A 26,051-nucleotide genomic window follows, 5' to 3' on the forward strand; every position below is an offset into this window, starting at 1 on the left:
TGACTGCTGCCTTAACTTAACAGCTGTGTGTCGGTGTTTCTGTTTGTGTGCGTGCGTGCGTGTGTGTGTGTTGGTGCGTCGCTCTGTTGAGCTGAAGCAAGAAAAATTACTTGCTGCAGGGCACTTAATCACTAATGACAGCGACGCCAAAGCCAACGTCAGCAGCAGCATCAGCTGCGACTGCGGCAGCGACTGCGACAGCGACAGCGGTGCCTGAACCTCAACTCACTCAAAGTGCGTCTTCCCCCACTTGACTCGAATCGAATCGAATCAACTCGACACTCGACTCGGATTACGTCCTTTTCGCTATGGCTGAGACTATGACTTGGCCCTTTGCTGCTGTTGTTGCAGCTTCAGCTGCTGCTGCTGCTGCTGGTGCTTTTGCTTTTTGTGTGCGCGTTTCGTTACGGCGTTTTGTCTCACTTGGCCTAAATGTCTAATACCCTATAATATCGTTTAATCCCACTCAACGTGCTTGAGTTTTGCTCTGCTGCTTACAAAGAAGGCGCATCCAGTGCAGTTGACAGTTCCAAATGAGCCCATTCGATGTGGAGAGACAAATAAAGAGAGAGAGAGAGTGAGAGGGCTGCTTTAATTGCAATTGCAAATGCTGTAGCATAACTTTGAGCGCAAGTTCAAGCTGTCAAAGTTGCAAATCACAAACTAACGCCAGTTGCCGCTAACACAGCGTACTGGCCTCAAAAGCCAGCCAAGGCCGCCAAGACCTTCAATAGGCAAGCAGACAGCTGACTCAAGCGGCCACTTGAATTATTAACCTTCTGTTAATTAAGCTAAGTAACTGTGCCACAAATCAAAACTGCCAAAACAGCGAGTCGCAGTGGCAGCAACGCTGTCAGGATATAGAATATGCAACAAAATCTGATCATAGGTTTTCTGGCTAGGTATTTCAATTAAAAAAAGCACAAGTTTTGCAGGCAATTAGCATGATAAATGCCAAAAATCTGCTTAAGTTAGGGAAATAGAGATCTTAAAGGGAATTTTCATAAGCCGCACGCCCGAAATTGGTTTAATTTCAATAAGGTTATGTTTTATGGTAAACACTGATTAGAATTCGACGTTGGGATTTACACAGATTTCCCTTTCGAATGCGATAGCCTAGTGGATTTTCGCTTATGCCGGTCCCGGCCCGGCTCCGGCTCCGGCTCCAGTCCCGCCCCTGGCCACACCCGTTGCTGATAAGGATAAGGAGCAGTAAAAATAAAAGTAAAAGTGAACGAGGCCACAGACAAAGGAAACAAAAAAAGGCAAGAAACGAGAAACTTAAAAACATCGACAGGAAGCATAAAGTAAAAGGGACGCAACGACAAAAGGAAGAAGACAAAATAAAGAAGCGAATCCCACATAATTTGGCTTGGAAACCATTTTGCTTCAATTTATGCGCATTCCAATCAATAACTGTGACACATGCAACCAACGAACCAAGGAACCAGCCAGGCAAGGACATCATCACACAGCACAGGACAGGACAGCGCAGCGCAGGAGAGTGAAAGTGCTAAGATATGCCCAATGGCATAGGGTGCCCCGAAGCGCCAAAGGATGAGCAGCTTTTGGCCAGCCTCTAAGGAGACACACACACAAACAAGAGGACGAGCGGAGTGAAGGATTGGATATGAATGTGTCAAACTTATGCGGGCACACACACACACACACACAGCTTAATGTGTGCGTGCAGAAATTGATAAGAAACAAAATAACCCTGAAGAAGAAATTGTGCAAAGAGCGGCAAGCCAAACAAATGAGAGAGTGTGTGTGTGTGCGTGAGAGAAAATGGAGAAAAAAACCAAAAATGCCAGCACAAACAACAATAATACAGCTACATCAGCGACAACAACAAGAATTCCAAGAAATTCTATTAGCAGCTTGTCTGTGTGAGTGAGTGTCTGTCTGTCTGTGTGTGTGTGTGTGTGCGTGCTCAAGCCGTGTATGCAGATCATAAGCTTTGCTCTACACACAAGCACGCAGCTTGCGCAAAAGTCAGCAAGTTTCATAGCATGCAGCAATTTGTCGTTAAGCTTGTGCTTTATTAGCCTTGATCAGCATACTAGACTTAGGCATAGCTGGACAATCGCAATTGCAATCGTAATCGAAATCGAAATCGAAATCAATGTCTACCTTGACACACACACACACACATGTTCGCAGTGCACAGACATGGCAGATAAGCGTTACAAGGACGCCGCCGCCGCCGCCGCTGCTGCTGCTGCTGCTGCTGCTCGAACGAAACGAAGCTGGGCAGCGAAAGCAAGCGGCAAGGATTTTGCGCAGTTTTGCTGACAGGCAAGTGGCAGGCGGGAAGTCGTGTAACGGGGCAAGCAATTTCTGCTCTTTTTGCACGCACACAACAACAACAACAAACAGAGAAAAAAAAACACGGAGACAGGCAAAGGCAACGCAAGTTTTGTGAATGAAATTTCGCGCAGGCACAAAGCGCACAAACAACGTTTAGCTGGCGCACAGACACACGCATACACGCACACACACGCACACGCACACAGACAGACAGTGGCTCGCCCTCTCACTCACTCGCACGCTCACACGCTCTGGGCAAAGTCACGCGGCTGGCGTATGCACAGATGCGGAGCACATAGACAAAAGGGACTGGCCAAAGGGAGGGAGGGTGGGTGGGAGTCGCCAAAGCAGGAGCCCAAAAGCAAAGCAAACAATGCCGCGCTCTGTTTGGGTTCAAAGCTACTAGAAAAAAAAAACAGAAAGAGAATATAAAAAACCAAAACCAAAAGCAGCGCTGCGAGCAGAGCAGCGGGCAGCGAGCAGAGCGCTGAGCGGAGCGCGTGATATGCTATGGTAAGCAGCAGAGCAGAGGGGCTGGCTGCAGGGAGAACCCAAAAGGGAATCAACATCTGCCGCTGGGCAGGCAGACAGTTGCTCTCGCGGGCGTGGTGGTCGCTCGTCGCCTTGGCAGCGACGTCGGCCGTTGTGTGGGGTAGCGAAGCTCTTGGAATGCTGCTGCTGATGCTGCCGCTGCTGGAAGGCACAAGCCGAAAAAAAACTAAACTAATGCTCAGCATTTATCGATGATGACGGTACACGAAGGGGGGGGTGCAGAGTTTGCGGCGTTGACCCACAAATATTGCTGCTGCCGATATACATACATAATTATGTTAACCTCTGTCGCTGTCTGGCAGCGCACAGCGATAATCACGATTAACATGATGATAAAGATAAAGATGATGTCGTTGTTGATAAGAGAGCTCCACGCGGCAGAGCAGCGCAGTAAACAGCAATTGGCAGCGCGTTTTATTGTACTTTGCCGATCCTCGCGCCCTGCTAAACATAAAATGCGACCTTGTAGCCAGTGTGACCGTTCAAATAGAGAAGTCAGCTTTTGCGTACAAGTTTATCGAACCTGTTCAAATTTCGATTGCGATAACATTCTAAAAGTAGTTCTTTTTGAAGAGTTGCACTTATCGCAACATAGATATGTAATAGCTTAAAAAAAGCAAACAGCTTCTAATTAAAATTAGGAACTTAAATTGACAAAGCCAAAGTTGGCACATTAAGAGTATTAAGCTGAGTTAAGATCATGTCAGGACACAGCTGATGAGGTGAAGGATAAAGTCATTTCGTGTATAAGCTCCGATGCACACATACATACATACGTGTACACGTGCACGTAGCCAGATATAGTTCAGCTGAAAAGTATGCAGTGACTTTTGTGCTTAACATAGCGCATTCGCTAGCCACACACACTTACACATATGCACGTAAAATGTATATTCATCTGCACGTGTGTGTGTGTGTGTGTGAGCGTGTGTTGGTTGGGTGATAAAGCCATAGATATAGCTTGGCCTGCATGAGTGTGGATAATGGCGCGGCGAAAAGTCGAAACGTACACACACACACGCAGGCACATTCGCACACACACATGCACGCACATAATAAGGTGCGATTTGTCTCGCGCATAAAACGAAATTTCCTGCAAATACATACAACGACACACACACGCACACACACACACAGAGACACACACACACTTGGCCAACAATGGTCGCTTCTGCTAGGCAGCCGAGCAGGTTGGGGCATCCAGTGATGGGCAGCGGGGGGATGGGTGGGTTGGGCTGGCAGTTTCGATTGCTTTGTTGCTTGTATATGACAGCGTGTCTGTGCGCGAGTGTGTATGTGTGTGTGTAAGTGTGTGGAGGACATCTTTGTAGGTTAAGGCTCATGTCAAAGCTGGCAAACTGGTGCGACAAAAGGGCGTAAGGCTTTAGGCGTGGCAAGCTCGTTTGCCATAATTATTGCTTTTGTTGTTGCTTGTGTGTGTGTGTGTGTGTGTGTGTGTGTGTGTGTGTGGGTGCCGCATTATTATTTTAACCGGAAATGTGTGTGCTGCCCCCGGCAGCCCCTTTCCCAACAGAACATCACAATCAAATTTGTGAACTGCATGAACTTTTTTCTCCTTATTCTTTTTTCCTTTTTGTGTTTCGCTTTGGCGGAAGCTCGTGCTCTGTGCCGGCGACAACATTTAGCCAATTTTTTTATATGACAATGTCGCGCTCTCTCTCTTCCTCGCCCTCACTCTCTCTCTCTCTCCTTCTTTGGTGCTCTCTGCTTAAGCTCAGCTGCCGACAGCGCCCACTTTTATGAGAAATATTATGTTAAAGACCGAATATGCGCTACGCCATAAAAGTCAATCATTTTTCATTTCGCTTTGCGCGTCGCTGCTGACGTCGACGTCGACGTCGACGTGGACGTTGACGTTGCGTGCGTCTCTCGCGCGTCTCCATCTTGGCTCTGAGCTGTCACTCACTCTCAGAACGCCATTCACACAAAAACCGAACGTCCCGCTGCCCGCGCTCGCCGTTGCCTTTGGCTGTGCTTGATTTTGCCTTTCTTCTATTTTTCTTTCTTTCATTCTTTTCTTCTCTTTCTTTTTTTTTTTTTTTTTGACTGTGTCCGCTGGGGACATTTAATTTTTGGCGGTCATTCGTTGTGATTTTCCTTGATATGCGATATAGTATTTTATGTACAGTGTGTGTGTGTGTGTGTGTGTGTGTGTGTGTGTGTGTGTGTGCGTATGTGTGTGTGCTTGTGCGTGTTTGTTTGTGTGTATTTGTCGTTCTCGCTGGCTGGCTAAGCGCTTGTTGTTGATATTTGGCGCGGCTTGCTTCAATTTATGTCCTGTTTGCCTTTATTGTCGAGCTTTACTTGTTCTTGTTTTCAATTTTTTTCTCTTTCCTTTTTTTTTTCATTTTTTTAAAGGACCTTTTTTTGGGGGGGGTGCGCAGCGTTTTGTGGATCACATTTGTTGTGTTGTTGTATTGATAAGTTCATTTAATGGGCACGGCCTGACATGCCCTCTGCCCACACACAGACAGACGCACACACACCCGCACACAAATGCATGTGTGCGTGTGGCATTTGTTTGAGTGCGTTGCGCCTAATGAGTTTAATGCTTTGTTATCAGCGCTGTAATCTGCTTATGTAATATGCGGCCAAAACTTCAACATAATTGAATCACAAATTATGTCATTTGGCGCGCGTGTGTGTGAGAGAGAAAGAGAGAGGGGGGTGGGGAAGTTTTTATATATCCACACCCACACGGAAGGCCTTGGGCGCAATTTAAACGAATTAATTGCCAGATTGTCAGAGAACGGATTGACTGGCAATTAAGCAGTGCACAGATAACCGTTTTAATGGCACTGCTTAGCCGTTCAGAGCGAGACAAAAGTAGCAGTAAACTGATCTTAAAGTAGTTCAGTTGAACTAGTTACAAACGCCAATTGCAAGCAGTTCACTGATAACTTATTATATGACACTGCTTACCGGTTCGACAACTGCTTGGCATGGCTTATGACATGTGTCAGAGCGAGACAAAAAGTGATCCTAGTGGAACTGAACTAGTTCAGCCGTTTGCAAGTGCAGATATGCCAGATTTTAGGAACTTAACAACTTTCTAAATATAAAATGGCATGTGTCATCTAAAATAATCTAACTTTCTACACTTTTCTCTTAAAGCGCTCACAAATTTGCACAAGAAACATTGCGCAAATTATTTAACGCAGCAATTGTCATAAAGCAATTACAAGCAAACCACACCTGATTGGGTTCTGTTTGTTTTTAGAGCAATTTTTTAATGAAGTGGGGGAAAACACGTGCCCCGGGGCTGGGCCAACTACCAGCAGGTTCTACCCTCGCCCCTGCCAACCAACCGCCGTCAGCGTCTTCGTCTTTGGCCCATCATGATGCCTGTCAATGACGGAAGGCCACTTTCATTTTGTAGGAAAAGCAAATGAAACTTAACGGAAAAGAAAATTACATCATGCTCGTTTCAATGGGTCGACATAATATTATTTTCCTTGGTTTTTTTTTTGCAACCCCGACTCCAAGCGCAGCACCCACTGTGTAAGCCATATCCACGTGCACAGCCATACGCTGTGTATGTCTGTATGTGTGGGTGTGTGTGTGTGTGTGTGTATGTGTGCTTCATCATCATCTTCCGGCTTGCGTCTCGTGGCTCCTTTTGCCTTCTGTCAATTTTTTTTTATTTATTTTATGCCTACGCACATACGCGCCAAGCAGTTTGACAGGTGTCGCCGACTGAGTGGCTGCCTGCCTGCCTGCCTGCCTCGCTGACTAGCTGGCTGACATGGTCTTTAGGGGGGGTGTAGGGTATTGGGGGGGAGGCAGTGCCCGTAGCGGGCGTGGTCTGTGTGCTGTGGCCCGCGGGGCAGTTGGAATGAAAAATGTCGCCCTATTATTCTTTGTATTGTTTTATGCGGCATTTATACGCTTATTTTTGTTGTCTTTTAATAGACGTGGCAAAGTACGCCCAAAGACAAAGGCAAAAGCAAACCAACAAACGCTGGGGCTACTTTACGTACGTACATATACCATCTAGCCCTAACCACTCGCGTCGACACTGAGGGACAGACAGACAGCCACACCCGACCCCAACCAGGGCCTGTGTCTGCTGGCGTTTTATCATCATCCAATCAGTAGATAAATAACACATAAAATGAGGTGCTTAATCGGGTTTGAAGTGATGAAAGTGAAACTGTGCCGAGCTCTGCCTGGCGATTGTCGCCATGTCTGTGGTTGCCAGTGCCGAAGGGGCCATCTCTTTGTCTTTGGCGTAAATCTGAAGTAACAACTTTATATTTGTATATCAGTTACACGCACACACGCACACACACACACACACATGCTGGCACCTATTCGTCAGACTTAAGAGCTTGTCAATTGGGCGTGACAACATAATTCAGCATTAAATTGTACGCGTAGACAAGTAATTTATCAACATTTATGTGCGTTAAATGCAAAGCAGGTATAAACTGCAACACACTAACGCCATTTAAATTTGGCGCGCACAGTCTATCGATAGGCGAACTATCGTAGCAGCTAACAGAAAGTTGGCAGCACTCGCGGCAAGCAGCGTTGCGCCTATCGATTTGCCGCCACTTCTGTTATCGATAACCCGGACAGCTGTATTGTTTTTCTTTTTGTGTGTAAGCAAATTGTACGCAAACAGTATTAAAAAACATTGTAGAATTACAAATACTAATTAGCAACAATTAAACAAAAGCAAAACGCATAAGCAATAGAAAGAAATTTAAGAAACCACTTGAAATAAACCGTTTTAAAGCAGTCGCGAGCAGCGCAGTCGTCTGGCGGCGGCTGCAGCAAAGCGCAGCTTGACGAACGTCTTAAACGGCCAGTTAAAGGTAAAAACTAATTAAGAAACTGCATAAATTTACGCATACACTGTTCAACATGGGACTTGTTGATTTTGTGCTCCGTGCTCCACAACAATTGTAAATGCATTTCATTATTTGTTAGCCAAACAAATGCCTCAACTTTGACAGCTGTTATGGCTATAAATAGCGTTAAAGCTGCTTATCAGCAGCGCGAAGGGGGGCAGGGCGGGGGGCGAGGGGGGTAGGTTTGATATGACGTATGTGTAAATCTCACAACTGTTGTTCTTCTTATCGCTCAACGCCACTTTTATTGCTAATGATTAACATACAAACGCCCCCGCAGCCACGCCCCCCACACACTAACAGACGCACACACACACACACACACACACAGAGATAATCTCGGAGCTGTTAAGTGATTCGAGTGGCCCCTTAAAGAGGCAAGACGCTAATTAAGCCAATTGCCTGTTAATCAAATTGTTACGATTTGTGGCCCAATAAGATTCGTTAGCCAGGCCAAAAAAAAATCAATAAATGCATTGCCAATTAATTTATTCCCATTGCAGCCATGTCTCCAGCACCGAGCCGACCCGCAGTCTGTGCGCCTGGCGCGCTTTAGGCCCCAACCAAATCCATTGACGAAGCAGAGCAAAGTATCGAAAATGAAACAAAAAACTTGGCGTCACAAGCGTAAATAATTCAATTTATAAACAACAACAACAACGGCGCACACTCAACTAACAATAAAGCGAGTGAGATAGCAAGTAAATCAAAGCTGAGCGAAAGAAGCGTTGAATAAGTTGACCATGCTCGGGCGCACTCAGAAGCTGCTCCTGGGGCTGGCCATCCTCTTGCTAGTCAACGTTCTGTGGGTATCCTCCAGCGAGCTGAGCAAGGTATGTTCAACAATTAACAAAAATAAGATTTATTTAGCAAAAAAAAATGGGAAAACAATGTCAACTAAATCTTACGTCTGTTACGTAACGTGACGTTAAGACTCAGCAAGCTTTGACAGCGTAACGTTTCTGAATATAAAGTAAACTTTTTACCAGAGAAAATCAAATTTATATAAATTAAGCAAATTCAACAATATGGGCTAAATCTGACGTCTGTTACATAACGTGACGTAGTAGAAAGTTACGTTACGTTAAGAATCACCGGAACTGTGACGTAAAGTTGTAAAGTCTACTTTTTATCAGATTAAATAAAATGTATATGCATAAAAAACAAATTAAATAGCTGCTAAACATTACGTCTGTTACGTAACGTGACGTAGCAGAAAGTTACGTTACGTTAAGACTCAGCGAGCTATGACAACACTACGTATCTCAATATAAACTTTTCATCAGATTAAATACATTTTATATAAATTAGGCAAATTAAACAATATCGGCTAAATCTTCCGTCTGTTACGTAACGTAACGTAATAGAAAGTTACTTTACGGAAAGACTCAGGAAGCCATGACAACGTTACCTTTGCATAATATAAAATAAACTTTTTATCAAATGAAACCAAATTTATAAAAATTACAAATTAAACAATATCAGCTAAATCTTCCGTCTGTCACGTAACGTGACGTAGTAGAAAGTTACGTTACGTTAAGATTCAGCGAGCGGGACAACGTTACGTTTCTCAATATGAAGTAAACTTTTTATCAGATTAAATACAATTTATGTAAATTAGTCAAATTAAACAAAAGCAGATAAATCTTACGACTGCCACGTAACGTAACGTAGTAGAAAGTTACGTTAGGGAAAGACTCAGAAAGCCATGACAACGTTAAGCTTTTCAATATAAACGCAACTTTTTATCAGATGACATAAAATTTATACAAATTATGATACAAAAGTAAGCAATACCATCTAAATCTTCAATCTGTAACGTAACGTAACGTAGTAGAAAGTTACGTTAGGGAAAGACTCAGAAAGCCATGACAACGTTAAGCTTTTCAATATAAAGTCAACTTTTGTCAGATTAAAGAAAATTGATATAAATTAGGCAAATTATGCGATTAACCGAAACCTTTGCGTTTTTATGCAGCTGTCACGTAACGTAAAACTATTCAAACTATATAAATGAATTGCCTTAGCTTAGAGGCAGGCCAACAACAGCTTTAAACTTGTATAACTCTTGCAAACATACGAAAGTCTATTGACTCGAAATTATCTCAATTATATTAAACAATATACAACTTGATAAATAAAACTCTCTCGTTGAACAGTTTCTCTATGAGGATGACAAATATGACAAGCCGTTCTTTTGCACATACTTTAAGACCTCGATGTTTAGCATATATTTGCTTATCATTGGCATTATTGCGCCCTGGAAGGAGTCTTGCGAGCGTCAGCATGGCAATTATGCGGTTTGTATGAAATGGAGCAGGCATAACTAACCCTGAGAATACCCTATTAATTTGTGTAAACCCTTGCAGATGATGGAACAGCATGCCGACGAGGAGAACTACTACACAAATCAAGCTGCTTTGGTTAGCTAAACGAGTTTTGACTCTCCTGCTGGTTCTAATCCGTTTGCATTGCAGGGCGATTCCACATTTGTGCCCATACGCGTGGCCAATCCCATCAATGGCGTGCCCTCCGGCACCGAGAGCGATGATTCGAGTGTGCGCAGCGTCCGCTTCTGCAAGATGGCCGAGGTGCGTGAGATGTCGGCGCACGAGGCGACGGACGCCCTGATGGCACGGCTCTCCTATGCGGCCAGCATGCGTATCCGGCGCCAAAAGACGCATCACAAGACGGCCAAAACGGCGCTGCTCTTCTGCCTGCTCTGGTTTGCGGCCAATTACTTCTCGCAGCTGGCACTGGACATGGACGAGGAGCCGATGGTGACGCTCATTCGGTAAAGTTTGTGTAAATATCAACTGACGTCCAGTTAAAGTTTATGCCTGGCTGCTTGCAGATCCACTTCGGCCACATTGTTCACCATATTGTTGGCCGCTTTGTTTCCCTCGGCCATGGGCGATAAGCTGACCATCACGAAGCTAATTGCGGCTGCCATCAGCATTGGCGGCGTTGTGGTCATCAGCATAAACGATCTGCACGACTCGAAGATGACGCGCGGCGTCCTGTTGGCCCTCTTCAGTGCATTCTTTTATGCCTCGTATTTGGTGTTTGTTAAGCGAAAAAGCGACACCGAGGAAAAGGTCGACATTCCGCTCTTCTTTGGTAAACTCTACATTTCTGTTCAACTATTTATTTTGTTGCTTGTTGTAAATATGATTTTGAATTGCTTTCAGGCTTTGTTGGTCTCTGGAATCTGTTGCTGTTGTGGCCGATTTTCTTTATACTGCACTTCACCAAGATCGAAACGTTCGAGCTGCCCAGCCAGGGTCAGTTTGGGCTGCTCTTTCTGAATGGCTTCATCTGCACTGTGCTGGCGGTGGCTTTGTGGTTGTGGGGCTGTTTTCTCACCTCCTCGCTGATTGGCACGCTGACCATGTCGCTGCAAATACCGCTAACAATTGCCTTTGATGTGCTCCTCAAGCACAAACCGTATTCATCTATGTACTGGATGGGCTCCATGGGCCTGGTGTTTGCCCTGCTGCTTGTGGTTTTGCTCATGCGCAACGATGATTCAGATCCGCTGATGAAGCTATTCAAAGTTGTATATAGAAAAGTCTGTGGCTGCCATAAGCCAAGCATTGTGAGGTAAACTCTATAACTAACTATTGCGTTTCTCCTAATAATACCCAACTCATTCGCCCTTCGTTTCTTTTTTTTTTTTGTGCAGAGTCGCCGACGATGAGCAACAGGAATCTCTGATAAATAGCAGCGATTAAAGTCTGACATCGTTTCCGGAAAGGCTTTTGCAAAACGCGCTTTCTCAACATTTAAAAATTGCTCACTGCAATGCAAATCCAAACTTGGCTGTTCACGAGTTCGTTTCGAATCGTTCTTAAATGTATAGCGACAAATATATATATATATATATATATATAATATACAATAATATATTGTATGTATTTAGTTGTAGTTGATATTACGCACAACTTTCATATGCATACAATAATTATATTTCCTGATTTGGTTTTAAGTTAAGAGCTGAGAATCCTGATTTGCAATTTTACGTACAATTAAGATAATATTATTTGTAATTTATATTATCTTAGCATTCTGTAAATAGCTGTAGTCCTAGTGTTTATCTCTATATATGTGATAGGTCTTAAAATTTGCTGAACCTCTTTTCTTCTTTCTAATCTAATCAAATGTTATATGCTTTAGTGCTCGACCTTATTATATACATATATATTTATATATATATATACCCTTTATACTCAATTGTAGCACTTCAAAAGTTTCAGGTCTGATATTCCCTGTTGCAGCATGTTTATCAGTTTCTTGATTATTTATATGAAGCGCAAAATCAGTTTATAATCGTATTTAAATACACATATATGTTGAAAACTTTGAAAATCGTTTATGATTTTGCAGTGAGACCCCAATTCAGTATGCTTTTTTTTTAGAAACATAAAGCTGAATTCTCAATCAGCTAAAACATATAATTATAGTTGGTTTATTGTTTACAATAAGCAAAAACGTATTAAATATTATTGTAAGCCCGCGATGAAATTATTCCATACGTAATTAATAAAAGTGCATTGGTATGTATTCTAACCCGCAATTAATTGCCCCGTTTGACTTTTATCAAAAAATTATAACAGCAACCCGCTTGCAAATGACTGGCAAAAACTTAAGTTCAAAATAATTACATTCGCGCCCAAGCTTAACATAGCTGTTAACATAAATGTTATCGATATGTTATGTTAACATTTTACAGCACTGTTATTGCTAACATTGCATGTTAAGAGCAACAGCAGCTAGTCATGTTAAATGCGACTCTCAGTATATGTCTTGCGGTTGAGCTGTGCGGACGTGTTTTGTGCGAAAAAGTTTTGTGGTGAAAAAAAAACTTATAGAAAATGAAGTTGCAACTGGCTTTGTGCCTGGTCGCCATTGCGGCCGGCATTGTGGTTGCTGATGAAAGCAAAGGACCCAAAGTGACCGACAAGGTAAGAACATCAACCCCACATATATACACACACACACACACATTGTGTGTACCTGCGTCACTTGGTATACACACATCGATACAAACAAACACATAAATCATCTGCGCTGTTTTTTTTTTAATTTTCATCAAGTGTATTCATGAATATGTGTTTGTTGCGTAGGTTTTCTTTGACATCACCATTGGCGGCGAGGCGGCCGGTCGCATTGAGATCGGTTTGTTTGGCAAAACTGTGGAGAGGACCGTGAAGAACTTCAAGGAGCTGGCCGAGAAGCCGCAAGGCGAGGGGTAAGCAAAAACAAAACGAAGCGCCGTTATTTGGCCCAGCAATACACACACACACACACACACGCACACGTATGCAGTTAGCTGTAAGTGTGTACACACTACTCGTATGTATTTATAGGTTAGAGCGGGAGTAGTTCATATCAATTACGTGGCGTTTAACTGAGAATTAGTTGACAAAAGCGACTAATCCAAATTGAACTGTTTACCAAATGCTGTGACACTAATTTTGCCCATTGTGTTTGCTTGCTTCTTCTTCTTCTATCCGTATCTGTGCATATAGCTACAAGGGCAGCAAGTTCCATCGCATCATCAAGGACTTTATGATCCAGGGCGGTGATTTTACCAAGGGCGACGGCACCGGCGGACGCTCCATCTATGGCGAACGTTTCGAGGATGAGAACTTCAAGCTGAAGCACTATGGCGCCGGCTGGCTGAGCATGGCCAATGCTGGCAAGGACACAAATGGCTCACAGTTCTTTATCACAACCAAGCAGACCAGCTGGCTGGACGGACGTCACGTTGTCTTTGGCAAGATACTGTCCGGCATGGATGTGGTGCGCAAAATCGAGTCTAGCGCCACGGATGCACGCGATCGTCCCGTCAAGGATGTCGTTATTGCCGACAGTGGCACCATTCCCGTTGCCGAGCCCTTTGCCGTTTCCAAGACTGATGCCACAGATTAAGCACAAACATAATCAAATATAAATGCATACATATATATATACATTTTTTATTTGCATTTTGCCAGATTCAAAGCATGTCCTTCAATCCAATTAGAATTAGAGTACTCTAGAGTAGAGCAGCAATCGATTTTTCTCAACGTTCGAGTTGGGTTTGCATTTAAAATAATAATTTGTACACTAAGCAAATATACTCGGCTCAAAAACTATTCTCAAATTTGTAACGTCTAGAAATGCATTATATTTAACTATGTGATAAAAAAAACAAGAAAAGAAAGAAATACTAAGAACAGAGAAATTGTTTTGTTCTGTGTCTCGGTTCATTGAACTGGTTTTTTGATGCCAAATTCTGTTCCAGGTGTGTGTGTGTGTGTGTGTGTGTTTGTGTTGTCTTTTGAACTTTTCCTGCTTCCCTTTATTGGAACCGGTTTCTTCTGCACCTTTTGCAGCTGTTTTGTCGCTAATTCTTGTTTCTGTACTCTTTCACTTTGCTGCGCTGATTTTAGCTGGATTTTTTTTTAATAAAAATAAAAAGCTGACACAGATGTCGACTCGAAATTCGTGTCACGTTCTTCAGTTTAGCAGCCGCTCGTCAATTTGTTAGGCACATATATATTTATATATCATTTGTCAATGCCAATTTCAGCCAAGTTCTAAAAAAGCCTTGCTTATGCGACAAAAAAAAAAACATTTGCCAAATCAATTCGCTTTGCTTTGCAATCCGATTGGAACAGTCTAATAAGAAATGTAAGCAGTGCTCGAGAATCATATGAATAAGTTCCTATCTGAATTTTGTCGTTTGAGAACTTATTCATATATTTGTTTCTTATCAGAACATATAAGACATTTAATCCAATAGGAACTAGTTGAAGCTTTTGCTAGAAAACGCTTTGAATCCGTTATTAAAATACATTTGCTTATAAGCCAACGAGGTGAGCGGGTTTCCAATAGGAATATACAACTACTAGACAGAATTTTCCTTAGCTTCCTCAGCTCTTAATTCAATGGAATTTTCCAACAAGAAATAAATTTCACCCAAAAATACACTGATAACAGGCCAAAGAGTTTGCCGCAAGTTCTAAAAACCTACTCATTCCAATCAGATCGTACACTTCCAATAAGATTCTCCTAATTTTATTTGGATTTTCCATATTGAGCCCGTAAATTAACTGAAACCTAAGCAAAACAATTAGAAACGTTTTTGGCTATTTAATGCCACAGAGTGCATCAACCTTAGGCTTTTTTATGCCTAAACTACTTGGGAATTATAAGAACAGCTGCATCAAAACTAAGAAAATGTTTGTACAATGCATTTTAAGTTATGAGATGTGTATGTACATTAGCTATGTGGCCTGCCCCCCTTTGACCCGCCTCCAAGCAGAATTATATGCATGCAACAGCGAAGCGGAGAGCGCGAGAGCGAGAGAGAGGAAGAGGAGGATCATGTGGCCCCCAAGTTCGAGTGGAGCAATTACAAATTTGCCTGTGTCAGTGCAATTGAACCCCCTTCACACAAACACACACACACACACACACACACATACTCATATATAGCTTTATATATATATGCATATGCATATGTGGACTGTGTATTGTTTATGTCGGCGGCAATCTCGTGTGCCACATATGTTTCCCATACACACACACACACACACACACATGCTGATCTACTCGTATGTACATCGAGAATAACCACAGAAATTCTGGACGCTGTCGCATTTCAAAGATTATTTGTTGCCAGCATTCAGTGCGACGCGGCAAAGCGCTTGAAGTGAAAACTACAAAACGGCAAAGGATTGCGAAAGAAGAGTGAAAACTTATGTGAAAGCAACTATTTCAAGTTAATCAGCTGAAGAAATTAACTTTAAACGTCGCAAAATGGTGAGTTTTTGGGCGTATCTTCAAAGGGATCGAAGAGATCAGGAACTATATATATATATATAGAAAATACTTAATTGATAAGCGCACGAGCTGAGAAAGTTTGTTCTTGTCGATGATGTGTACCAATCAAATCGTAGAAAACAAAACTGAGCTACGAAATCCATCTGAAAATGTGTGTGCGAGTTCGCCAAATGAAATCATTGACAAAAAGTTAAAGAAATAATTGAAAAAAGAAACGTAGTCTGTTCTGATTGGAACAAACAAATTGGTAATAACAAAATGAGCCCAACAAATTCATATTATCTTGAGGAACAGAGAGAAATGCCGGGCAGAACCGGAGATCTATTGATAGGTAATAAGAGCCAGGTGACCCTCGTGTAAGGGCATAAGATCCTGCACAGCAACAAATATGGAAGTTGGGAACAGCAGGAAGAGAGCAGAACCTTAAGAAATCAGGGCCAGCAGCAGTAGATCAAGACGGGCTACAAATATGCATAGCTTAGACTCTAATAAAGACGTCTCCAATAGGAGTAGTATTCAAAAGTTGGAAGCTCACCCGCTCCACGCCGGCTGCTCCACAATTATCTATGTATATCCATTCTCTCAGCAGCAACACAAGGGACTCGGACTTTCCACGCTCAGCCTGCTGCTGCTGCTGCTGCTGCTGGGTAGCAACTGTCGCGCTGCCAAGATACTCGTCCTGTTTCCACACGCCAGCGAGAGTCACTTTGCTGTGATGCGCACCCTGGTCGCCGAGCTGGCCGGCCGGGAGCACAATGTGAGTAAATATTGCCAAGCCTCTCGACAAGCACAAGCTCACATTCCATGCTAGGTAACTGTTTACGGCGGCCACGGCCTGGGCGAGCGCTTGGAGCGCGTGGCGGAGACTGTCGTCGCGCCGGAATATGACTTTTGGAGCAACTGTAAGTGTGATTTGAGTGGGATTTAATGAGAACAGAAACGTAATTAGACTAATTGTTGACTTGCCACAGTGCAACAACATGCAGCAGCTGGCGGCAGCCTGGAGGACTTGGCCCGCCTGTCGGACAGCAGGCTGCGCAGCTCCTTGGCCCAGATCGGGGCGCAGGCCATGGATCACTTTCTGGCGCAGCCGTCGTTGCAGGCTTTGTTGCAGCTGCCCAGCGCTGAGTTTGACTTCGATGTGATTATTGTCGACTATTTCTACACGGAGGCGCTGCTGGCGTTGGGCTATAAGCACAATAAGCCCACCATCGGCATTGTGAGCACAGATTTCGGCAACTATATGAACGCGGTGCAGGAGGCGCTGGTGCCCGTCGCCTGTTCGCCCATCGATTTTGAGGCGTATACGCCGGAGCTGGGTTTCGCGGCGCGCTTGGCCAACATACGCGAGTGTATTTCGCGACGCAAGCAATTTCACAAGGAACACTACGCGGCACAGGAGAAATTAATACGCAAACATTTTAAAAGTAAGTTTTATGCCTTTTCGGCTTGGCGGCACAAATAACTGTGAATGGCAAAATTGTGGTACCAGATGTGGCAGCACTGTCTTTGAGGATGTGGCAGCAATGTCGGCAACACTTATCGATTTAACTGTGCTGCCTATCGTTTGTGCTTATTTTGAATGTTGAATTCTAACGTTTTTAAATACGACTTGCAGTTGCAGCCAACGTGCCGGAACTTCAGGCACAGCATTTGGCTTTGTTGCTGCTTAATACTCATGTGCCGCTGTGGACGCCACGCCCATTGGTGCAGCAAATTGTCCCCGCAGGTGGGCTGCACATACGCGGCCCGCGCGAATTGCCCTGGAATGTGAAGCGCTATGCGGAGGAGTCACGGGACGGCATCATCTACGTGCAGCTGGGCAATGAACAGCTCTGCGGTCAGCTGCCCAAAGAGAAGCTGCGCATACTCTTTGAGTTTATTGGCGGACGCAAGGAGCGTTTCATTTGGACCTGCCACGATGTGACGACGCTGGAGGGTCTGCCCAAAAATGTGATGATACAGCATGGCGTGCCACAGATTGACATTTTGGCGCATCCGCGCGTCCGCGCATTTATCATGAATGGAGATCTGTTGAGCCTGCAGGAGGGCATTATGCGTCATGTGCCCATGCTGGGCTTGCCCAGCTTCCAGAATGAGTGCAAGAACATGCAGTTGGCTGTTAGCCTGGGCGTCGGCCTGCAGCTGGAGCAGAGCAATTTCACCAAAGCTGCTCTCAGCTGGGCTTTGGACGAGCTCACGACGCAACAGGACTATCAGCTTGCCATTCGGGAGGTGTCCAGCGAGTTCCGGGATAGACCGTTAGGCGCGTTGGCCAATGCCATGTTCTGGGTGAACTATGTGGTTCGGCATAAGGGCGGCGCTGCGATTAGAACACGCGGCATAGATATTGGGTCAAATCATTTGCATTTATTTGATTTGTTTGTTTTTTACTTTGCTTTGGCGATTGTTATATGCGCCGTTTTGGTTGCCGTCTACTTCGGAGTAGTATATGCCCTGCAAAGAAAACGTAACGATGCAAAATTATCAAAATTAAGTTAGATTTTAGTTGCAAATTAATAAATGCCAATGCGCACAAATAGAGCAACAAGTGTTTAAAACAAAACGATTTAATCGATTTGAATGTGCGCCATACACAGAGCTGCAGTGAAAACGATAATTAAACGTTCGGTACAACACTGTCGAAAAAAGTGCTGCCAAGTTTTTGGGAAACGACGGTGGCCATCTTCCTTTCTAAAGAATCGCGTTCGCACAGCAGACGTGTTTAAAACCTTTTCGAGTGTTTTAAAAGGTAATAATTGTTTTAATTTGGTCAAAACCGTATTTAAAGTTTGCTGCTCAATGTGTGAATGCCGCTGCATATGAATGCAGGCCGACTAAAGCGTGTTAAAACGTGTGGCAAGCGCAGCGTGTCACACGTGGAGTCTCGAGCTGCTCAACGGAGCAGCTAGTGCATTGAGGTTATGTTGATTTCGTAGTAAAAACAGAAACAACAAAAGCCTGTGACCTGTGACAAGCTGCAATTTGGTGTATAAAATCACAGTCTAATTTGTGTGTATTTTACAGCTCCGTCAATATGTCGACTGGTACAACTGCCACAATCCGCACCCGCAAGTTCATGACCAACCGTCTGCTTGCCCGGAAACAAATGGTCTGCGATGTGCTCCACCCGGGACTCTCGTCGGTCAACAAGACGGAGATTCGCGAGAAGCTCGCCGCCATGTACAAGGTGACGCCCGATGTTGTCTTTGCGTTCGGTTTCCGCACAAACTTTGGCGGTGGCCGTTCCACGGGCTTTGCCCTCATCTACGACACCCTGGACTTTGCCAAGAAGTTCGAGCCCAAATACCGTCTGGCTCGCCACGGTCTCTTCGAACAGAAGAAGCAGACACGCAAGCAGCGTAAGGAACGTCGCAACAGAATGAAGAAGGTCCGTGGTACCGCCAAGGCCAAGATCGGTACCGGCAAGAAGTAAAGCAATCCGCAAGCGTCGTATGATTGTGTGTGTGTGTTGCTGGTGGCGCGCACCGACAATTCCCAATTTAGCTGCTGGTTATGCGTTAGTCTAACTTTTAACAAATTCAACGACAACAACAGTAAAATCAGTTGTTTACTTTTTGGAGCGGCTATTGTTTTATATGCTTAAGAAAATAAAACTCTAAAAGTAAATGCAGCCATGTCTTTGTTAGTGTAAGGCTTACGGAGCACAATACTCATAGCAAAATTAAATGTTTTGCTTAATGAAACATAAATTACGCGTAAACAAATACAATTTGCATGTTTAGTTGTCGCGTCGGCCTTGCCAGACTTTTTGAACCGCAAAACACATTTAAATGGCAACACCTTAGCTGCGCCAGTCTGGCCACATCTGTCAAGCATTTCAACCCTACTAGCAACGCTACACAAATTTATTTGCAAAAAAAAAAAAAAGAAAACCAAACCGGAAAAATATTCATATACAGAAATTGTATAAAATTGTTTTAAATGTCAATTGCTAGGCTGGCCAGCATTTTCGAAAATTATTCATAGCAGCACACCAGCAAAAGCCAAAGGCCACACAACGAGCTACAAATGTCGAATTGTGGGGGTGTTGGTGGTGGTGGCGGCGGCAGCACTGGCGGCGGCGGCGTCGGCGTCAGCGTCTCGGCTGGCGATTGGATTTGCCCAGATATTGAGTGAGTGCGCGTAAAGCTACAAGCGTAGAGATCTATGGCGCAGGATTTGAGTGTCCTGCATCCGGCACAACAACTGCATTCACCCCCTCTCCCACTTAACCTAACAGACAAATACAATAAATTGTTGTTTTGTTACTCTTATTCTTCCTCCATCCGCTCGCGTTGGCGCGCGGCATTTGTTTGTGCGTGTGTCTGTGTTGCAGCTGTCGTCATTTGAACTTTGCGCGTCGCCTGCAATGCAATAAATGCAACCGCGAACGCGAAATTAGCAACAATGAAAAGCCAGACAGGGACAGAGATCGGGATCGAGATCGAGGCAATGGCAGCAGCGGCGGCAGCAGCAGCAGCTCCTCCAAAAAGAAACTGGGCACAGAGATTGGCAAAGTAGCCGCTGACAAGTCGCGCGGCCTGTTCAGCGCCGAGGACTGGCAGTGCAGCAAGTGTGCCAACGTCAACTGGGCGCGACGCCAGACTTGCAACATGTGTAATGCACCCAAATTCACGGATGTCGAGGAGCGCACAGGTGCGTAAAGCTGGCTACCAATTCTCGCCTGGTTACTATATCAAGGCTTAATTCATTTGCAGGCTTTGGCGGCGGCTACAATGATCGTGGCGTAGTGGAGTACAAGGAGCGCGAGGAATCAGACAGCGAATATGATGAATTTGGACGCCGCAAGAAACGTAAAAATAATGACAGAGGCGGCGGCGGCAGTGAACGCAGCGATGACGATGGGCGCGGCAGAGATGATGCGAAACGCACGCGACGCAGTGATATCGAAGGGGACGAGGAGGAGGAGGATGACGAGGACGATGATGGCGATTTGTCCAAATATGATTTGTGGGGCGACAATGAAGTGACCTCAAGCAATGTGAAGAGCAGGGAGACAGACAATGGGAATAGCAACAGCAGCAGCAAGGAGAAGACAACGCCAGCTACCGCGAGCAGTAAAAGAGCATCACGTGCCTCCACCTCGTCCATTTCCTCTTCATCCTCATCAAGCTCGTCCAGTTCCAGCGACTCGTCATCAAGCTCAACATCAAGCAGCTCCAGCAGCAGCAGCGCTTCCCATGGCAAGCGTGACAAGAAGCGATCCGACACACGTTCCCGTTCACCGGTTCGGCGCTAGACTTTCATCAATTATAATCTCCGTATGGAGAAATCATCATGCTATCATCTTGTTTTGTTTTTCTTTCTTTATTGCAAAAAAACAAAGAAACGAATGTTTATTTATTTTTCTAAGCCTGCGCCATTTGCCCAAGACATGTATTGAACTCCACGCCGCATAAGAAAATCAATAAAATCAAATAATTTAAGAATGTCATTGGGCGATTTAATTGCTTGGTAGCCTTTAAATGATCAATGGAAAGTCTCATCCGATTGTTTCTGTGTGGCGGCAGCCGCTGCGTCGCGCAGTTCCTTGAGCTCTGCCAGCTCCTTGCGCGCATCCTCGATTTGCTGCTCCGTTACGGTCACGGGCACATCGCAGTCAATCTGCTCCTGTCGCACAAATATCATTTTTTTAATGGCATCCTCCAGAAAGGGTATCTGTTGTGCCTGCAGCTCTTTGTGATAGGCTTCCAGACGCTCCTCCTTGATTTTCTCGCAGTAGATGTCTGTCAGCTTCTGCAGAGACTCTTTACGCGTTACCCAATGGAAATGCGCCGGCGGTGGCTTATAGACCAAGTCCAGCTTCTCCAAAATCCACTCGAAGCGCGGATAATCCCAGCGTCTCAGGTATTTTAGAAACTTTTTACGCTTGTCTATCAGCTCCTTTAGCCGCACTTTGATCATCTTGTCGCGTGGATGCACCTCCATGTGCGATTGATAACGCCGTATAACTGCAGTCATTTTGGCCACTGTTTTTTGAGCAGGCAATAAAAAGGAGAGCTATAGTATATGGATACCTAGGCACCAAATGGGATGGATCTAGCTTCTGTAATCTATTCCAGAATGCAGGCTTTTAGCAGAGTGTTAGGCAAGGAATGATATGTCTGTTGTTTTGCCCATAAGTTTCATGAAAATTAACATGTACTTACGCGTCGCTTCCATGGAGCCATAGTCCTGTTCATGACGCTGCACCTCCTTGACCATTTGGTCACGATAATAACGCGTAGTCAGATGATTCCGATTGTTGCTCAGCAAAAACATTGATTTGACCGTTTCGTCGGCACTGAAAAGTAATTGCAATTTGAATTGAAAGGAATTCCAGAAAGTGAGAAAAGCAAAATTACTTTGCCAACTCCTTGGAGTCCTTGTATTCCGGCAGAATCTCATTGGGATTCAGTGGTGGCAGCTTGGCCAGATCGCCGCTTTTCTCCGGCTTGATGCATGATATCTTTTCCGGTCGCACCCATTTGATTTTCAGATCTGACTTAAACGCATAGTCACGCACAAATTGGCGTGGCACGGCGTGCACTACATTTAATAGTTTATTCATAAATAATAACTTTAGTGTTGCATCCAAATGCGCTTCACTGCTAGAGGTTATATCACTTGGCCAGTGTGCACACAAATACGGAAATTAGATTATAGCGGGCACAGCTGATCAGAAACAGTGTACACACACCATGGCAAAGCAAGCGAAAATGCAGCACCAGGTGTTGGTGTATTTTGTGAGTGTTGTGTTTGTTGTGACCAGATATTGCGACAATTGTGAAATTTAAGATATTTAATTTTGTTTTAAATTGGATTTGTAATATTTGACAATGGCGCACATGTCACATATGCTACCACAAGCGTCAACAACGTCAGGCGTTTCATCAGGTAGCTCCTCACGTACCATGTCTCTAATGGAGAAACAAAAGTATATCGAGGACTACGATTTTCCGTACTGCGACGAAAGCAGTAAATATGAGAAAGTGGCCAAAATAGGTCAGGGCACATTTGGGTGAGTCGCGGGGACATACATATGTCAGTTGTATCCAAATAAAATATATTGCACCAACAACTGTTTTTGTTTACGCTGCAGCGAGGTGTTCAAGGCACGCGAAAAGAAAAGCAACAAAAAGTTTGTGGCCATGAAGAAGGTGCTCATGGACAATGAAAAGGAAGGTGTATGTACAGACTGTTCCAACTGCAATCTGGTCCCATTAATAACAATTTCACCATGCTTTTACAGTTTCCCATTACGGCCCTGCGCGAGATACGCATCTTGCAGCTGCTGAAGCACGAGAATGTCGTCAATCTCATTGAGATTTGCCGCACCAAGGCGACCGTTCACAACGGCTATAGATCCACTTTCTATTTGGTCTTTGATTTCTGTGAGCATGATTTGGCCGGTCTGCTGTCGAATATGAATGTCAAATTCAGTCTGGGCGAGATCAAGAAAGTGATGCAGCAACTCCTCAATGGCCTCTACTACATACACAGCAACAAGGTAGCTAAACAAATCGAGAGCTCCTTTCAACTTTGACTTATGCGACATTTCTTACAGATTCTGCACCGCGACATGAAGGCTGCCAATGTTTTAATCACAAAACATGGCATTTTAAAGTTGGCCGATTTTGGTTTGGCCCGTGCATTTAGCATTCCAAAGAACGATTGCAAGAATCGTTATACAAATCGTGTGGTTACGTTGTGGTATCGTCCGCCAGAGCTGCTGCTCGGTGACCGCAACTATGGACCGCCGGTGGATATGTGGGGCGCCGGCTGCATTATGGCCGAAATGTGGACACGTTCGCCCATCATGCAGGGCAACACAGAGCAGCAGCAGTTGACCTTTATCTCACAATTGTGCGGCTCATTTACGCCAGACGTTTGGCCGGGCGTCGAGGAACTGGAACTGTACAAATCCATTGAGTTGCCAAAGAATCAGAAGCGACGCGTCAAGGAGCGTCTACGTCCGTATGTCAAGGATCCGACTGGCTGTGATTTGCTAGACAAACTCTTGACGCTGGATCCCAAGAAACGCATCGATGCGGATACAGCACTGAATCATGACTTCTTCTGGACTGATCCCATGCCCAGTGATCTAAGCAAAATGCTTTCGCAGCATTTGCAGAGCATGTTCGAGTATTTGGCGCAGCCACGTCGCAGCAATCAGATGCGCAACTATCATCAGCAGCTGACAACGATGAATCAGAAGCCGCAGGATAATAGTATGATTGATAGAGTCTGGTAGAATTTAAGCACTATTATTATTATTAAGTTAGATGTGAACACATACTGTATATGCAGCGGTTCAAAGAAGTCTCGGATTTAAGTGTATATCAACATAAATATTTTTAAATATATTGTTAGTGCGCTGAAAAGCAAACATTTCCATACAAAACACATGCAAATTCATTACTGCCGCGTTTACTAGGATTTGCCTTGATCTGCAAACTTACTTTATCTCTAGCTATATGTACGTGCTAGTGTGTACACACTTTAAGGTTTCTTGGTATTTTTTAGGCAATTGTGCACACACTTGACGAGATGCACGTTGAGCAAAAGGTAAACAAGGCCAAAAAGGCAGAGAAAAAGCAACGTCGTTGCCTGGCAATTATAAAAGCTGACTGTAATGTATCTCAAAGTGACTCACCTACGCTCTACCTGGCCATACTCAATGTGGGACTGAGCAATGGTCTCACCGAAGAAGCGCTACTGGCTGCGGCTGCCGCAACAGGCGGCCAAGTGTCGCAGGTGCTGATGCTGCCCTCGAAATCGTATTGTTTTCTGGTATGCACCACATTGGAGGATTGCCAGCTTGTGTACCAGGGCATGCACAATCGGGCGACCATTGGTCAGCAGGGCGCCGTTGCTTACCTCAGTTACGTGTTGCAATTGCCCAAGGAAATAGAAGAAAACGGTTGGCAAAAATCGCTGCCCAATGGTCTCGTACTGCTGCCCAACTTTGTCAGTGGAGCGGAGGAAGCAGCTCTGCTCCAGGCAGTTGCTGTTGTTGGCCCTGGTTCTGCCTGCACGGCGGACACTACTCTGAAGCACAGGCATGTCAAGCATTTTGGCTATGAGTTTCTTTACGGCAGCAATAATGTGGATGCGCTGCAACCGCTGGAACAGCCCATTCCGACTGCATGTGATTTCTTGTGGCAGCGCTTGGCCTGCAGCGAAGCGCCAGCGCTTGATACACCCGATCAGCTGACTGTCAATGAGTATGAGCCCGGACAGGGTATACCACCGCATGTGGACACACACAGCGCTTTTGTAGATCCCATACTCTCGCTCTCGCTGCAATCCGATGTGGTCATGGACTTTCGTCGCGGTCAGGAGCTTGTGCACGTGCTGTTGCCACGCCGTTCGCTCCTGGTCATGTCCGGCGAATCGCGATATGATTGGACGCACGGCATCAAGCCCAAACACATTGATGTCATACCCACGCAAGCGGGCAGCCTGACGACGCAGTCGCGCACCAAACGAACTTCACTCACCTTTAGGCGATTGCGCCGAGGACCCTGCGATTGCCAATATCCGACGCTCTGTGATACGCGTCAGACCACAGCTCCACAGGCGGTGACTGACGAGCTGGCCACGCATGCGAGTCACCTGGAGCAGCAAAATGTGCATGAAGTTTATGACAAGATTGCGAATCATTTTAGCGATACGCGCCACACTCCCTGGCCGCAAGTTGCCGAGTTCCTGAACAGCTTTGCGCCACAATCGGTGCTGCTGGATGTGGGCTGTGGCAATGGCAAATATCTTGGCTGTAATCCCCAATTGCTGGCCATTGGCTGTGATCGTTCGCTCGGTTTGCTGGGCGTTAGCAATGCGCGAGGCCGAAACGTTTTTCGTTGCGATTGCCTGCAGTTGCCGGTGCGCAGTGGCAGCATTGATGGCTGCATCAGCATTGCGGTCATACATCATCTGGCCAGCGGGGAGCGTCGGCTGACAGCGCTCCGTGAGCTGGCCCGTGTGCTGCGTCCAGGCGGTCGTGCGCTCGTCTACGTCTGGGCGAAGGATCAGCGACGGAACGACAACAAATCGGCCTATTTGCGACAAAACAAAGCTGTCAACAAGCAGCGCACCACAGAGCAGGCGCAGCGCCAGAAGCTCGCACAGCAATTGGAAAGTATGGAGCTGGACCAACAGCAGCTACAGGTGCCTGTGCCGTTGCCGGTGCATACAAATCGCACCGAGTTCCAGCAGCAGGATGTCTATGTGCCCTGGAAAACCAAAGATGAGCAGCGCACAACATTTCTGCGCTACTATCATGTCTTCGAAGAGCAGGAACTGGAGCGTTTGGTGTTGCAAGTGGAAGACGTATTGCTTAGGCGCAGCTACTATGATCAGGGCAATCATTGTGTGATCTTTGAAAAGATGCCGCAATGAAAATGTAATCTGCAAATAAACCAAAAAGATGTGCTTGAAAAAGTCAATGTTTGAAAATATGCTTTATAAATAAAA

At 45.0% G+C, this 26,051-nt stretch overlaps 8 protein-coding genes across 13 annotated transcripts; 7 read left to right on the forward strand and 1 right to left on the reverse strand.

Annotated features, from left to right (window-relative positions):
* Positions 1-7,484: 7,484 nt before the first annotated feature.
* On the forward strand, positions 7,485-12,290 carry LOC115762373 (solute carrier family 35 member F5). 4 transcript variants are annotated; one of them, XM_030704549.1, is made up of 8 exons: positions 7,485-7,703; positions 8,243-8,572; positions 9,899-10,039; positions 10,109-10,162; positions 10,217-10,533; positions 10,594-10,859; positions 10,931-11,342; positions 11,425-12,289. In XM_030704549.1, the coding sequence occupies exons 2-8, from the start codon at positions 8,483-8,485 to the stop codon at positions 11,471-11,473; spliced, it is 1,329 nt and encodes a 442-aa protein (XP_030560409.1). In that variant the 5' UTR covers positions 7,485-7,703; positions 8,243-8,482; the 3' UTR covers positions 11,474-12,289. The 4 variants fall into 4 exon arrangements, with proteins under 4 accessions (XP_030560409.1, XP_030560411.1, XP_030560412.1 ...); XM_030704551.1 differs by lacking the exons at positions 7,485-7,703; positions 8,243-8,572 and adding an exon at positions 9,221-9,319; XM_030704552.1 differs by lacking the exons at positions 7,485-7,703; positions 8,243-8,572 and adding an exon at positions 9,384-9,525.
* Positions 12,291-12,544: 254 nt separating this feature from the next.
* On the forward strand, positions 12,545-13,879 carry LOC115762374 (peptidyl-prolyl cis-trans isomerase 6). The gene is made up of 3 exons (XM_030704554.1): positions 12,545-12,703; positions 12,866-12,990; positions 13,271-13,879. The coding sequence occupies exons 1-3, from the start codon at positions 12,614-12,616 to the stop codon at positions 13,671-13,673; spliced, it is 618 nt and encodes a 205-aa protein (XP_030560414.1). The 5' UTR covers positions 12,545-12,613; the 3' UTR covers positions 13,674-13,879.
* Positions 13,880-15,199: 1,320 nt separating this feature from the next.
* On the forward strand, positions 15,200-18,120 carry LOC115762371 (UDP-glucuronosyltransferase 1-7C). 3 transcript variants are annotated; one of them, XM_030704547.1, is made up of 5 exons: positions 15,200-15,551; positions 16,159-16,329; positions 16,384-16,474; positions 16,544-16,999; positions 17,191-18,120. In XM_030704547.1, the coding sequence occupies exons 1-5, from the start codon at positions 15,549-15,551 to the stop codon at positions 18,072-18,074; spliced, it is 1,605 nt and encodes a 534-aa protein (XP_030560407.1). In that variant the 5' UTR covers positions 15,200-15,548; the 3' UTR covers positions 18,075-18,120. The 3 variants fall into 3 exon arrangements, with proteins under 3 accessions (XP_030560407.1, XP_030560408.1, XP_030560406.1); XM_030704548.1 differs by having other exon boundaries at positions 15,201-15,551; positions 16,162-16,329; XM_030704546.1 differs by lacking the exon at positions 15,200-15,551 and having other exon boundaries at positions 15,715-16,329.
* Positions 18,121-18,227: 107 nt separating this feature from the next.
* Positions 18,228-19,206, forward strand: LOC115762375 (40S ribosomal protein S24). The gene is made up of 2 exons (XM_030704555.1): positions 18,228-18,324; positions 18,600-19,206. The coding sequence occupies exon 2, from the start codon at positions 18,610-18,612 to the stop codon at positions 19,006-19,008; it is 399 nt and encodes a 132-aa protein (XP_030560415.1). The 5' UTR covers positions 18,228-18,324; positions 18,600-18,609; the 3' UTR covers positions 19,009-19,206.
* Positions 19,207-19,476: 270 nt separating this feature from the next.
* Positions 19,477-20,856, forward strand: LOC115762145 (zinc finger Ran-binding domain-containing protein 2). The gene is made up of 3 exons (XM_030704257.1): positions 19,477-19,708; positions 19,912-20,231; positions 20,294-20,856. The coding sequence occupies exons 1-3, from the start codon at positions 19,605-19,607 to the stop codon at positions 20,833-20,835; spliced, it is 966 nt and encodes a 321-aa protein (XP_030560117.1). The 5' UTR covers positions 19,477-19,604; the 3' UTR covers positions 20,836-20,856.
* A 190-nt stretch (positions 20,857-21,046) lies between these two features.
* LOC115762146 (28S ribosomal protein S15, mitochondrial) lies at positions 21,047-22,165 on the reverse strand. The gene is made up of 3 exons (XM_030704258.1): positions 21,941-22,165; positions 21,746-21,879; positions 21,047-21,565 (listed from the first exon to the last, which is right to left on the reverse strand). The coding sequence occupies exons 1-3, from the start codon at positions 22,144-22,146 to the stop codon at positions 21,066-21,068; spliced, it is 840 nt and encodes a 279-aa protein (XP_030560118.1). The 5' UTR covers positions 22,147-22,165; the 3' UTR covers positions 21,047-21,065.
* A 225-nt stretch (positions 22,166-22,390) lies between these two features.
* LOC115762144 (cyclin-dependent kinase 9) lies at positions 22,391-23,975 on the forward strand. Its single transcript, XM_030704255.1, has 4 exons — positions 22,391-22,596; positions 22,678-22,762; positions 22,828-23,085; positions 23,143-23,975. Exons 1-4 carry the CDS (start codon positions 22,415-22,417, stop codon positions 23,827-23,829), a joined length of 1,212 nt encoding a protein of 403 aa, XP_030560115.1. The 5' UTR covers positions 22,391-22,414; the 3' UTR covers positions 23,830-23,975.
* Positions 23,976-24,125: 150 nt separating this feature from the next.
* Positions 24,126-26,051, forward strand: LOC115762198 (alkylated DNA repair protein alkB homolog 8). Its single transcript, XM_030704322.1, has one exon. It carries the CDS (start codon positions 24,126-24,128, stop codon positions 25,974-25,976), a length of 1,851 nt encoding a protein of 616 aa, XP_030560182.1. The 3' UTR covers positions 25,977-26,051.

Source organism: Drosophila novamexicana, unplaced genomic scaffold, assembly GCF_003285875.2.
Source record: "Drosophila novamexicana strain 15010-1031.04,08,12 unplaced genomic scaffold, DnovRS2.1 tig00000564-arrow-pilon, whole genome shotgun sequence".
NCBI lineage: Eukaryota > Metazoa > Arthropoda > Insecta > Diptera > Drosophilidae > Drosophila > Drosophila novamexicana.